Consider the following 13,405-nt stretch of genomic DNA (forward strand, 5'->3'; position numbering starts at 1 on the left):
TAGGATAGCCAAAGCGGGACGTGTCCCGCTGGTAAAACGCTAGTCATTGGGCCCACTAGGTTTATTCCCGTTCCAACCAGTGCTCCTCAACTGGTGTAACATAGACTTTGGCATGTGCTATTCTGTCTGTGTGATGGTGCATATAAAATATAATTTGCTGCTAATAGTCAAGAACAGCCCATGGCGTGGCGGCAGCGGGTTTCCTCTCTCATTATTTGAGTGGTCCTCAACCATATATGCGACGCCATATAACCGTAAATTAACTTGTTGAGTTCGTCGTTAAATAAAGCATTTTTTCTTTCTTCTTTAACTTCTTTTCACCAAATCAGGTCCCGTTGATCTAGTTTAAGCATTGTCTAATATGTCTGATATATAGAAATAAGCTGTGTATGCACCCACCATGGCAGTACAATAAGCTGTGTATGCACCCACCATGGCAGTACAATAAGCTGTGTATGCACCCACCATGGCAGTACAATAAGCTGTGTATGCACCCACCATGGCAGTACAATAAGCTGTGTATGCACCCACCATGGCAGTACAATAAGCTGTGTATGCACCCACCATGGCAGTACACAAATGAATTATGGCGCCTTACATTTACTCTACTGGAATGTATATGGAATGTCATATGATATTCAAGTGATTATTTATTGGTCGCCTATAGAAGTGGTTTTTGGACAGGATAGGCCATACATTGAAAGGTTTTGTTGAAAATAGAAGTAGAAGGCCGCGAGCTACTGCTCTGATAGGCCGTTAAACAACAGAAGCTCAAACGAGCATTCAGGTAGATGTTGGAGTTGGTAACACAGAAAGCACAATAATAATGTGTTTAATATCCACACGGAGCTCATTATCGTGACACCGTGACTCGTGCTGTAATTCACCATCTAGTCATGTGTATAGATTATGAAGCATTTTTGTATTCCAATCTCCGTAGACGTTTCCTTTCTCTGCACGCGTTCCTAGTGCTGCTTATGATTTTACTTGTTGGGCGGGTGCGGTGAAATGCTTGCTTTTATGGCCATCCATCAATCATGTCATCAAATCTCGTTCACTTACATCGTCGTCGTCATCATCATGCGTGTATTTAATCTGTCTCAATAAAGTATTCCGACAGGCATGGGACGATTCAAGCAAATGTAGTAATAACGCATTGCATGTTAGAGGCGTGGCCCAGCTAGAGTCGGCCGCCAGTGCATGTTGAAGCCCATATAGATGATGATAATAAACGATTTATCAGTGATTGAAAATACATTTCCATAGTGGAATTGTTTCAGGAGTGGGTACTTAGCCTAAATTAATTAGGGGACAGTTAAAGGAGAATATGGGGTCCGTTTTAATGGGTATTTTCAGCTAAACAAAAAGAGTCGTGTTTTTTATTATATGTCGTGGAAGGGGAGGGATGGGGGTGTGGGGCAATTGATCTTCACGAAACGGACTAGTAAGCAAGTTGCGCACATGGATTTTCAACTGATAATGACTTTATTATTATTATGTTTATGTCTATTACCGCAACTGTGTGTGTGCGTGCGTGCGTACGTACATACATACATACATACAAACATACATGTGTATATATATTGTTCTCAGTTATGAGTGATCGCTGAGCTAATAAATAAGCTTTTCTGCTGCAGCATGTTTACAAGCTTAAAGTCATTAGGTTTACAAAACCACGCAGTATGTCATTGCTGTACCCTATACTGTACGTGCATGTTGAGTAACTATCAATTATACACGACATAGCGCTAATGTTTGTCAAATACACCATTCTACTTTCTTTCACACGTCTTTATCTCTATAATAGTACCATCAGTTAAACTAACTTTTATAGGGTTGCTTTCTTAAAAATGTATTTGTTTATTTATTTTATTTTATTTTCTATTTTTGTAGTTTATTTCTGAATCCTCTGAAGGAAAAAAAAACTATTTTTTCTATTTTTTAATACAATTCTTTACCGACACGTTTTCAGTGTAGCTGGATACTAAAAAAAAACTAAAAATGTTTTCAGCCTAATGGTTCTTTTATTTTTGGCAGGAGGGGCAGGAGGTATTAAAGGGGCTAGAGTGTTTGTTGTAGGTGCTGTGTTTTTAAGAATGCATAATAAAATCCTGATAAATGTGTGTTAGCTTCTTTGCTTTGTAGTGTTTTGTTTGCACATTCTCCGTGTAGGTTAGACTTTGTTTGAAGCTTACAGTTTAGTTTTCACCAATCAGGAAGTAGTGGCAGTGTGCAGTCTTTGTACTAACAACGTCAGGTTAAATTAGAAGAGTTTTGTGGACAAGTTAGGTGTTATGTGGACAAGAAAAACAACATCCTATAGAAATCTGCGCAATGACGTGCAGATAAATCAAACATAGCAACTCTCGACACAGTACAACACGAACTGGTTTGAAAATAGTAAACTCCATTTATAAGGTAGGCGAGGTTCGTCTAGAAACAATAGCAACACTACACAACACTACATAATCACACACACACACACACACACACACACACACACACACACACACACACACACACACACACATATATATAGATAGATAGATAGATAGATGGATAGATAGATTTGTACACATAATAGAATATACATTTGAAGATATAACTTTCCTTTTTCACTTATAACTACGAAAACATAACTGGTTTCGAATATGCTACAAAAAAGTATATATATATATATATATATTAAATTTCTGTTACATTCATTACAACGTAACATCATCCGATTGGTCCAGACGTAGCAACAGGAGTTTGTTCATTTTTCAATGAACGTAAATATTACGTCGTCAGGGAACGGCATATGTGATGACGTTATTTTATATGGGCAAGTTGTCTTAATGAGCGTTATTGTTTATGGATAAAAAATAATTCAAAATAAAGTATGACGTTTTAGTGTTATTATTAGCATGTATCATTCAAATTTAATTATAAGTATTGTCTGTTGTTTCTTTTACGTTCATCTAGGTATGAACAAAAAAGATCATCCGCAAACTTATGTGAGAACGGCTTCGCCGATTCACACAGTTTGCGGATGATTTTTTTTGTTCATACCCCGATGAACGTAAAAGAAACAACAGACAATCCTTAAATGTATCAAGATGGAAGTAAATTTTGTTGCATATTAATTTGTTTTTACACAGAAATAGTGTTTAGAGTGTTTTTATTGAATGTTTCTATTTTTTTTATGATTGTTGTTGTTATTATGATAATCAATCTAATTATTTGGTATACCAAAGAATGATAGCAAAAATTAACAATTAAATTAAACAAAATTATCACCTGATTTAAATGAAAATATTTAATAATTTTTATGTCATTTTTTTCTTTAATACATAGCAAAACAATGACTAGGTTTCTATACGCCCAGCTATGGGTCGTATTTTGGTATGGCGTTGTCCGTACGTACGTACGTCCGTCAGTCAGTCAGTCTGTCCGTCCGCACGTATGTACGTACGTACCTTTTTCTTGTCCAGACCATATATTGCATACAGATGCACACAGGAACATCAAACCTCACATGTAGGAACATCTTGGGATGGCGGTATGTCACGTTCTATTACTAGGTCACTGTGACCTACTTTCCACTGTCTACTGCACAGAACAGTAAATCCTTGTCCAGTTCATATCTTGCATATAGATGCATACAAGACCATCAAACCTCACTAGTACGAACAACTTGAGATGGTGGTTGGTCCAAAATAAACTGTACATACATCCCATTGCAAAATTTCACATAATTAGAATTGAATCACACCCGTAACATATTCATTAATATAGATATGATTTTCCATCAAACTCCTGATGGGCGTATCATGTACCTCACTGGTACTCTTGTTTATAATTAAAAAATACCCAGCAAAAATTACAGTAATGATGATGATGATGATGTTGATGATGATGATAAATAAATAAATAAATAAATAAATAAATAAATAAATACTAGTAAATAAAATAAAATAAAATAAAACAAAATATAATATAAAATAAAATAAAATAAAATAAATAATAAATAAATTTTCAACAGTTGTCTAGTAACTAGTTGTTAGGACATTTTTTTGTTTATTTTTCAACATCTATTATATACCATGTTTGGATTGGATAAATTGTTATTTTCCTTAAAGCAAACCTTTACTTGTTTGTAAATACAGATGTTCTAAAAATATATAATAACAATCCTTACATATATATGTTTGGGAGTGTAGTGAGGGTGGATGGTTTATAAACAGTGTGTGGGGAGAGAGATTGTGAAGGACTACATATTTATATGCCTAGTTATTAATTATATGCTGTTAAGATAAAGTATGCGGTACCTGTGTGTATGTAGTTTAAAGTGGACGCGTGGCTACTGACTTCCTCTCTGTTGTCTAAGGTGAAACTACAGCCAATAAATACACGGTGACGGATGAGGAGGGCGGGTCGACGACAGGTGAACACCACGGAGAGGCGGAGATCATGAGACTAGCCAAGGTAAGGGAATCACACTGCCAACACAGTCTGCACTCACTAGCATAGAGGGAGGGACGTAGCCCAGTGGTAAGGGAATCACACTGCCAACACAGTCTGCACTCAGTGGCGTAGCGGTAGGGACGTAGCCCAGTGGTAAGGGAATCACACTGCCAACACAGTCTGCACTCAGTGGCGTAGAGGGAGGGACGTAGCCCAGTGGTAAGGGAATCACACTGCCAACACAGTCTGCACTCACTGGCGTAGAGGGAGGGACGTAGCCCAGTGGTAAGGGAATCACACTGCCAACACAGTCTGCACTCAGTGGCGTAGAGGGAGGGACGTAGCCCAGTGGTAAGGGAATCACACTGCCAACACAGTCTGCACTCAGTGGCGTAGGGGGAGGGACGTAGCCCAGTGGTAAGGGAATCACACTGCCAACACAGTCTGCACTCACTGGCGTAGGGGGAAGGACGTAGCCCAGTGGTAAGGGAATCACACTGCCAACACAGTCTGCACTCACTGGCGTAGAGGGAGGGACGTAGCCCAGTGGTAATGGAATCACACTGCCAACAGTCTGCACTCACTGGCGTAGGGGGAGGGACGTAGCCCAGTGGTAAGGGAATCACACTGCCAACACAGTCTGCACTCACTGGCGTAGAGGGAGGGACGTAGCCCAGTGGTAAGGGAATCACACTGCCAACACAGTCTGCACTCACTGGCGTAGAGGGAGGGACGTAGCCCAGTGGTAAGGGAATCACACTGCCAACACAGTCTGCACTCACTGGCGTAGAGGGAGGGACGTAGCCCAGTGGTAAGGGAATCACACTGCCAACACAGTCTGCACTCACTGGCGTAGGGGGAGGGACGTAGCCCAGTGGTAAGGGAATCACACTGCCAACACAGTCTGCACTCAGTGGCGTAGGGGTAGGGACGTAGCCCAGTGGTAAGGGAATCACACTGCCAACACAGTCTGCACTCACTGGCGTAGAGGGAGGGACGTAGCCCAGTGGTAAGGGAATCACACTGCCAACACAGTATGCACTCACTGGCGTAGAGGGAGGGACGTAGCCCAGTGGTAAGGGAATCACACTGCCAACAGTCTGCACTCACTGGCGTAGAGGGAGGGACGTAGCCCAGTGGTAAGGGAATCACACTGCCAACAGTCTGCACTCACTGGCGTAGAGGGAGGGACGTAGCCCAGTGGTAAGGGAATCACACTGGCAACACAGTCTGCACTCACTGGCGTAGAGGGAGGGACGTAGCCCAGTGGTAATGGAATCACACTGCCAACACAGTCTGCACTCACAAGCATAGAGGGAGGGACGTAGCCCAGTGGTAAGGGAATCACACTGCCAACACAGTCTGCACTCAGTGGCGTAGCGGTAGGGACGTAGCCCAGTGGTAAGGGAATCACACTGCCAACACAGTCTGCACAACACAGGGACTGCACTGGTAACTGGCAACACAGTCTGCACTCACTGGCGTAGGGGGAGGGACGTAGCCCAGTGGTAAGGGAATCACACTGCCAACACAGTCTGCACTCACTGGCGTAGGGGGAGGGACGTAGCCCAGCGGTAAGGGAATCACACTGCCAACACAGTCTGCACTCAGTGGCGTAGGGGTAGGGACGTAGCCCAGTGGTAAGGGAATCACACTGCCAACACAGTCTGCACTCACTGGCGTAGAGGGAGGGACGTAGCCCAGTGGTAATGGAATCACACTGCCAACACAGTCTGCACTCACTAGCATAGAGGGAGGGACGTAGCCCAGTGGTAAGGGAATCACACTGCCAACACAGTCTGCACTCACTGGCGTAGAGGGAGGGACGTAGCCCAGTGGTAATGGAATCACACTGCCAACACAGTCTACACTCACTAGCATAGAGGGAGGGACGTAGCCCAGTGGTAAGGGAATCACACTGCCAACACAGTCTTTACTCAGTGGCGTAGCGGTAGGGACGTAGCCCAGTGGTAAGGGAATCACACTGCCAACACAGTCTGCACTCACTGGCGTAGGTCGAGGGACGTAGCCCAGTGGTAAGGGAATCACACTGCCAACACAGTCTGCACTCACTGGCGTAGGGGGAGGGACGTAGCCCAGTGGTAAGGGAATCACACTGCCAACACAGTCTGCACTCAGTGGCGTAGGGGTAGGGACGTAGCCCAGTGGTAAGGGAATCACACTGCCAACACAGTCTGCACTCACTGGCGTAGAGGGAGGGACGTAGCCCAGTGGTAAGGGAATCACACTGCCAACACAGTATGCACTCACTGGCGTAGAGGGAGGGACGTAGCCCAGTGGTAAGGGAATCACACTGCCAACAGTCTGCACTCACTGGCGTAGAGGGAGGGACGTAGCCCAGTGGTAAGGTAATCACACTGGCAACACAGTCTGCACTCACTGGCGTAGATGGAGGGACGTAGCCCAGTGGTAAGGGAATCACACTGCCAACACAGTCTGCACTCACTGGCGTAGAGGGAGGGACGTAGCCCAGTGGTAAGGGAATCACACTGCCAACACAGTATGCACTCACTGGCGTAGGGGGAGGGACGTAGCCCAGTGGTAAGAGAATCACACTGCCAACACAGTCTGCACTCACTGGCTTAGGTCGAGGGACGTAGCCCAGTGGTAAGGGAATCACACTGCCAACACAGTCTGCACTCACTGGCGTAGGGGGAGGGACGTAGCCCAGTGGTAAGGGAATCACACTGCCAACACAGTCTGCACTCACTGGCGTAGGGGGAGGGACGTAGCCCAGTGGTAAGGGAATCACACTGCCAACACAGTCTGCACTCACTGGCGTAGGGGGAGGGACGTAGCCCAGTGGTAAGGGAATCACACTGCCAACACAGTCTGCACTCACTGGCGTAGGGGGAGGGACGTAGCCCAGTGGTAAGGGAATCACACTACCAACACAGTCTGCACTCACTGGCGTAGGGGGAGGGACGTAGCCCAGTGGTAAGGGAATCACACTGCCAACACAGTCTGCACTCACTGGCGTAGGGGGAGGGACGTACCCAAGTGGTAAGGTAATCACACTGCCAACACAGTCTGCACTCACTGGCGTAGAGGGAGGGACGTAGCCCAGTGGTAAGGGAATCACACTGCCAACACAGTCTGCACTCACTGGCGTAGAGGGAGGGACGTAGCCCAGTGGTAAGGGAATCACACTGCCAACACAGTCTGCACTCACTGGCGTTAGGGGGAGGGACGTAGCCCAGTGGTAAGGGAATCACACTGCCAACACAGTCTGCACTCACTGGCGTAGGTCGAGGGACGTAGCCCAGTGGTAAGGGAATCACACTGCCAACACAGTCTGCACTCACTGGCGTAGGGGGAGGGACGTAGCCCAGTGGTAAGGGAATCACACTGCCAACACAGTCTGCACTCACTGGCGTAGGGGGAAGGACGTAGCCCAGTGGTAAGGGAATCACACTGCCAACACAGTCTGCACTCACTGACGTAGGGGGAGGGACGTAGCCCAGTGGTAAGGGAATCACACTGCCAACACAGTCTGCACTCACTGGCGTAGGGGGAGGGACGTAGCCCAGTGTTAAAGCGCTAGCTTGATGCGCGGTCGTTTTAGAATCGATCTGCGTTCTTCTTTTTGACCCATCGTACTTTTATATTTGCCTGTCGCCCCAAAACACCACTCATTTATGTCATTCATACTTTCAGCCCATTCTGCACTGTTATTGTAAGTCATTCACAAACTAGAATTATACTTTCAGACCATTCTGCACTGTTATTGTAAGACATTCACAAACTAGAAGTATACTTTCAGCCCATTATGCACTGTTAATGTAAGTCATTTACAAACTAGAATTATACTTTCAGCCCATTATGCACTGTTAATGTAAGTCATTCACAAACTAGAATTATACTTTCTACACGTTCTGCACTGTTAATGTAAGTCATTCACAAACTAGAATTATACTTTCAGCCCATTATGCACTGTTAATGTAAGTCATTCACAAACTAGAATTATACTTTCTACACGTTCTGCACTGTTAATGTAAGTCATTCACAAACTAGAATTATACTTTCAGCCTATTCTGCACTGTTAATGTAAGTCATTCACAAACTAGAAGTATACTTTCAGCCCATTATGCACTGTTAATGTAAGTCATTCACAAACTAGAATTATACTTTCAGCCTATTCTGCACTGTTAATATAAGTCATTCACAAACTAGAATTATACTTTCAGCCTATTCTGCACTGTTAATGTAAGTCATTCACAAACTAGAATTATACTTTCTACACGTTCTGCACTGTTAATGTAAGTCATTCACAAACTAGAATTATACTTTCAGCCTATTCTGCACTGTTAATGTAAGTCATTCACAAACTAGAAGTATACTTTCAGCCCATTATGCACTGTTAATGTAAGTCATTCACAAACTAGAATTATACTTTGAGCCTATTCTGCACTGTTAATGTAAGTCATTCACAAACTAGAATTATACTTTCAGCCTATTCTGCACTGTTAATGTAAGTCATTCACAAACTAGAATTATACTTTCTACACGTTCTGCACTGTTAATGTAAGTCATTCACAAACTAGAATTATACTTTCTACACGTTCTGCACTGTTAATGTAAGTCATTCACAAACTAGAATTATACTTTCCGCCCATTATGCACTGTTAATGTAAGTCATTCACAGACTAGAAGTATACTTTCTACACGTTCTGCACTGTTAATGTAAGTCATTCACAAACTAGAATTATACTTTCTACACGTTCTGCACTGTTAATGTAAGTCATTCACAAACTAGAATTATACTTTCAGCCCATTATGCACTGTTAATGTAAGTCATTCACAAACTAGAATTATACTTTCAGCCTATTCTGCACTGTTAATGTAAGTCATTCACAAACTAGAAGTATACTTTTTACACGTTCTGCACTGTTAATGTAAGTCATTCACAAACTAGAATTATACTTTCTACACGTTCTGCACTGTTAATGTAAGTCATTCACAAACTAGAATTATACTTTCTACACGTTCTGCACTGTTAATGTAAGTCATTCACAAACTAGAATTATACTTTCTACACGTTCTGCACTGTTAATGTAAGTCATTCACAAACTAGAATTATACTTTCTACACGTTCTGCACTGTTAATGTAAGTCATTCACAAACTAGAATTATACTTTCAGCCTATTCTGCACTGTTAATGTAAGTCATTCACAAACTAGAATTATACTTTCTACACGTTCTGCACTGTTAATGTAAGTCATTCACAAACTAGAATTATACTTTCTACACGTTCTGCACTGTTAATGTAAGTCATTCACAAACTAGAATTATACTTTCTACACGTTCTGCACTGTTAATGTAAGTCATTCACAAACTAGAATTATACTTTCAGCCTATTCTGCACTGTTAATGTAAGTCATTCACAAACTAGAAGTATACTTTTTACACGTTCTGCACTGTTAATGTAAGTCATTCACAAACTAGAATTATACTTTCAGCCCATTATGCACTGTTAATGTAAGTCATTCACAAACTAGAATTATACTTTCTACACGTTCTGCACTGTTAATGTAAGTCATTCACAAACTAGAATTATACTTTCTACACGTTCTGCACTGTTAATGTAAGTCATTCACAAACTAGAATTATACTTTCTACACGTTCTGCACTGTTAATGTAAGTCATTCACAAACTAGAATTATACTTTCAGCCTATTCTGCACTGTTAATGTAAGTCATTTACAAACTATAATTATACTTTCTACACGTTCTGCACTGTTAATGTAAGTCATTCACAAACTAGAATTATACTTTCTACACGTTCTGCACTGTTAATGTAAGTCATTCAGAAACTAGAATTATACTTTCTACACGTTCTGCACTGTTAATGTAAGTCATTCACAAACTAGAATTATACTTTCAGCCTATTCTGCACTGTTAATGTAAGTCATTCACAAACTAGAATTATACTTTCAGCCTATTCTGCACTGTTAATGTAAGTCATTCACAAACTAGAATTATACTTTCTACACGTTCTGCACTGTTAATGTAAGTCATTCACAAACTAGAATTATACTTTCTACACGTTCTGCACTGTTACTATGCCATTCATAAACCATAAATATGCTGTCAACACATTATGCATTGTTAATGTATGTCATTCACAAACCATAATTATGCTGTCAACACATTATGCATTGTTAATGTATGTCATTCACAAACCATAAATATGTTTTCAATATAGTCTGCACTGTTAAAGGGACATTCCTGAGTTTGCTGCTATTTTAAAGATGTTATCGACTAACAGAGACCTTTTGACGACTGTAATTACATATCAGATATAATATTTTTTTCTGCATAAAATATTAGTGGCTGTATATTAAACGTGTTTCTGATCGTTCTAATATTTCTACTATGTTAAATTTAATTATATTTCCTAAACTATTTTTTTCGTACGTACGAAATTATTTGACAACGCAATCCAGTTTGGGCTTCTTACAAATATTAAGTCGGGAATATTTTAGGACATAAAATGAAATTTAATCTAGTTCAAATATTAGAATGATCAGAAACACGTTTAATATACAGTCACTAATATTTTATGCAGAAAAATATATTCGATATGTAATTACAATCGTTAAAAAGTATCTGTTAGTCGATAACATGTTAAAGATTGCAGCAAACTCAGGAATGTCCCTTTAATATAAGTCATTCACAAACCAGAATTATACTTTCTACACGTTCTGCACATATAAAAAGACTGTTCTGAGTTTTCTGGTGTTATAGAATGTTTCTGATTAGAAGACTCTGTAGACCATGTTATACTACCGAAGTTACATACAAGTATTTAATGTACGTTCTTTTTTGTTGTGTATACAATGTGGGCTTCTTTTTATCGTTCTAATGTTTGTAGTAGCTCAAACTTCACTGTAGTTCCTAGTATATATTTTCGTACATATAAAACGAAATTGAAAGTACAGTCCACTTTTACCTACTACAAACATTAGAACAATCAGAAACGTACTAAATATTCAACAAAGATCTTAAATCGTCTCAATTCATAACATAATTTGAAAAAAACATCTTAAAGCGTCTGTGATAAATTGGCTTATTTGTGAAGTTGAATTGTTTCAGGATCTTGGACGTATTGAAGACCTCCCTGAAGAAGAAGCCGCCAAGATTGCCGCCAAGAAGCTGATAGAGGGAGAGTCTCACAACCGAGGCTGGTACCGGATCAACGCCACCCGGGTCATGACCGGCGGCAAGAAACTCATCCCACAGGTCATGACGTCATTCCAGAATGTAAGTCATTCAAAATAGATGGTACATGTGTGTGTATATATATATATATATATATATATATATATATATATATATATATATATATATATATATATATATATACACACACACATAGATAGACAAGCAGACGGATGGACCGACGAACGGACGGACATACATATAGACATACGTATAACTATATAACATAATCTTAACGACAGTGTAAAATCGTTCAAAATCATATCTCTGTAGAAGGCAGAGTTAAAAGGACGTTTTGACTAGGTCTTGTCCCGAGTCAGTCCCCCAATCTTATCGGAGATCGGACTCGGGATGGGTCCTAGGTCATCACTGCTTTTACTAATGTACTGTTTATAGAGCTTCCCTGTTCAGCCTACAGGAAGACTGCCACCCTACAAAACTGTACATGCAGTTTGTAGGAGGACTGCCACTCGCCCAAGAATATACATTAATCCTGCCATTCTGCCATTCTGTACTATAATCTTCCCTTTTCAACCTGCAAGGAGGACTGTCAATCCCCATGACAATACATTCAGTCTGTAAGGAGGACTGTCACTCCCCAGAACGATACATCCAGCCTGCCGGGAGGATTGTCACTCCCCAGGACGATACATCCAGCCTGCCGGGAGGACTGTCATTACCCAGGACGATACATCCAACCTACAAGGACTGTCACTCCCTATGACGATACATTCAGCCTGCAAGGAGGACTGTCATTCCCAGGACGATATATTCAGCCTGCAAGGAGGACTGTCATTCCCCAGGACGATACATCCAGCCTACAAGGAGGACTGTCACTCCCCATGACGATACATTCAGCCTGCAAGGAGGACTGTCATTCCCCAGGACGATACATCCAGCCTGCAAGGAGGACTGTCACTCCCAGGACCATACATCCAGCCTGCAAGGAGGACTGTCACTACCCATGACGATATATTCAGCCTGCAAGGACTGTCACTCCCTATGACAATACATCCAGCCTGCAAGGACTGTCACTACCCATGATGATATATTCAGCCTGCAAGGACTGTCACTACCCCTGACAATATATTCAGCCTGCAAGGACTGTCACTACCCATGATGATATATTCAGCCTGCAAGGAGGACTGTCACTCCCTATGACGATACATCCAGCCTGTAAGGAGGACTGTCACTACCCATAACGATACATCCAGCCTGTAAGGAGAACTGTCACTACCCCTGACAATATATTCAGCCTGCAAATAGGACTGTCACTACCCCTGACAATATATTCAGCCTGCAAGGACTGTCACTCCCTATGATGATACATCCAGCCTGTAACGAGGACTTTCACTCCCTATGATGATACATCCAGCCTGTAAGGAGGACTGTCACTCCCTATGATACATCCAGCCTGTAAGGAGGACTGTCACTCCCTATGATGATACATCCAGCATGTAAGGACTGTCACTCCCTATGATGATACATCCAGACTGCAAGGAGGACTGTCACTCCCTATGATGATACATCCAGCCTGTAAGGAGGACTGTCACTCCCTATGATGATACATCCAGCCTGTAAGGAGGACTGTCACTCCATATGATGATACATCCAGCATGTAAGGACTATCACTCCCTATGATGATACATCCAGACTGCAAGGACGACTGTCACTCCCTATGATGATACATCCAGCCTGTAAGGAGGACTGTCACTCCC

General features: G+C 41.9%; 1 protein-coding gene across 3 annotated transcripts in view; it reads left to right on the plus strand.

Moving 5' to 3' along the window:
• The window catches only part of LOC121378419 (sodium/calcium exchanger 1-like), a 72,241-nt gene that overhangs the window by 44,083 nt on the left and 14,753 nt on the right, over positions 1-13,405 (plus strand). For all 3 annotated transcript variants that reach the window (XM_041506590.1, XM_041506589.1, XM_041506591.1), the window contains 2 exons: positions 4,370-4,467; positions 11,562-11,729. In XM_041506590.1, the coding sequence (XP_041362524.1) occupies positions 4,370-4,467; positions 11,562-11,729 (266 nt within the window). The remainder of the gene's footprint in view (positions 1-4,369; positions 4,468-11,561; positions 11,730-13,405) is intronic.

This window comes from Gigantopelta aegis, chromosome 8, assembly GCF_016097555.1.
Source record: "Gigantopelta aegis isolate Gae_Host chromosome 8, Gae_host_genome, whole genome shotgun sequence".
In the NCBI taxonomy this organism is placed as follows: Eukaryota; Metazoa; Mollusca; class Gastropoda; order Neomphalida; family Peltospiridae; genus Gigantopelta; species Gigantopelta aegis.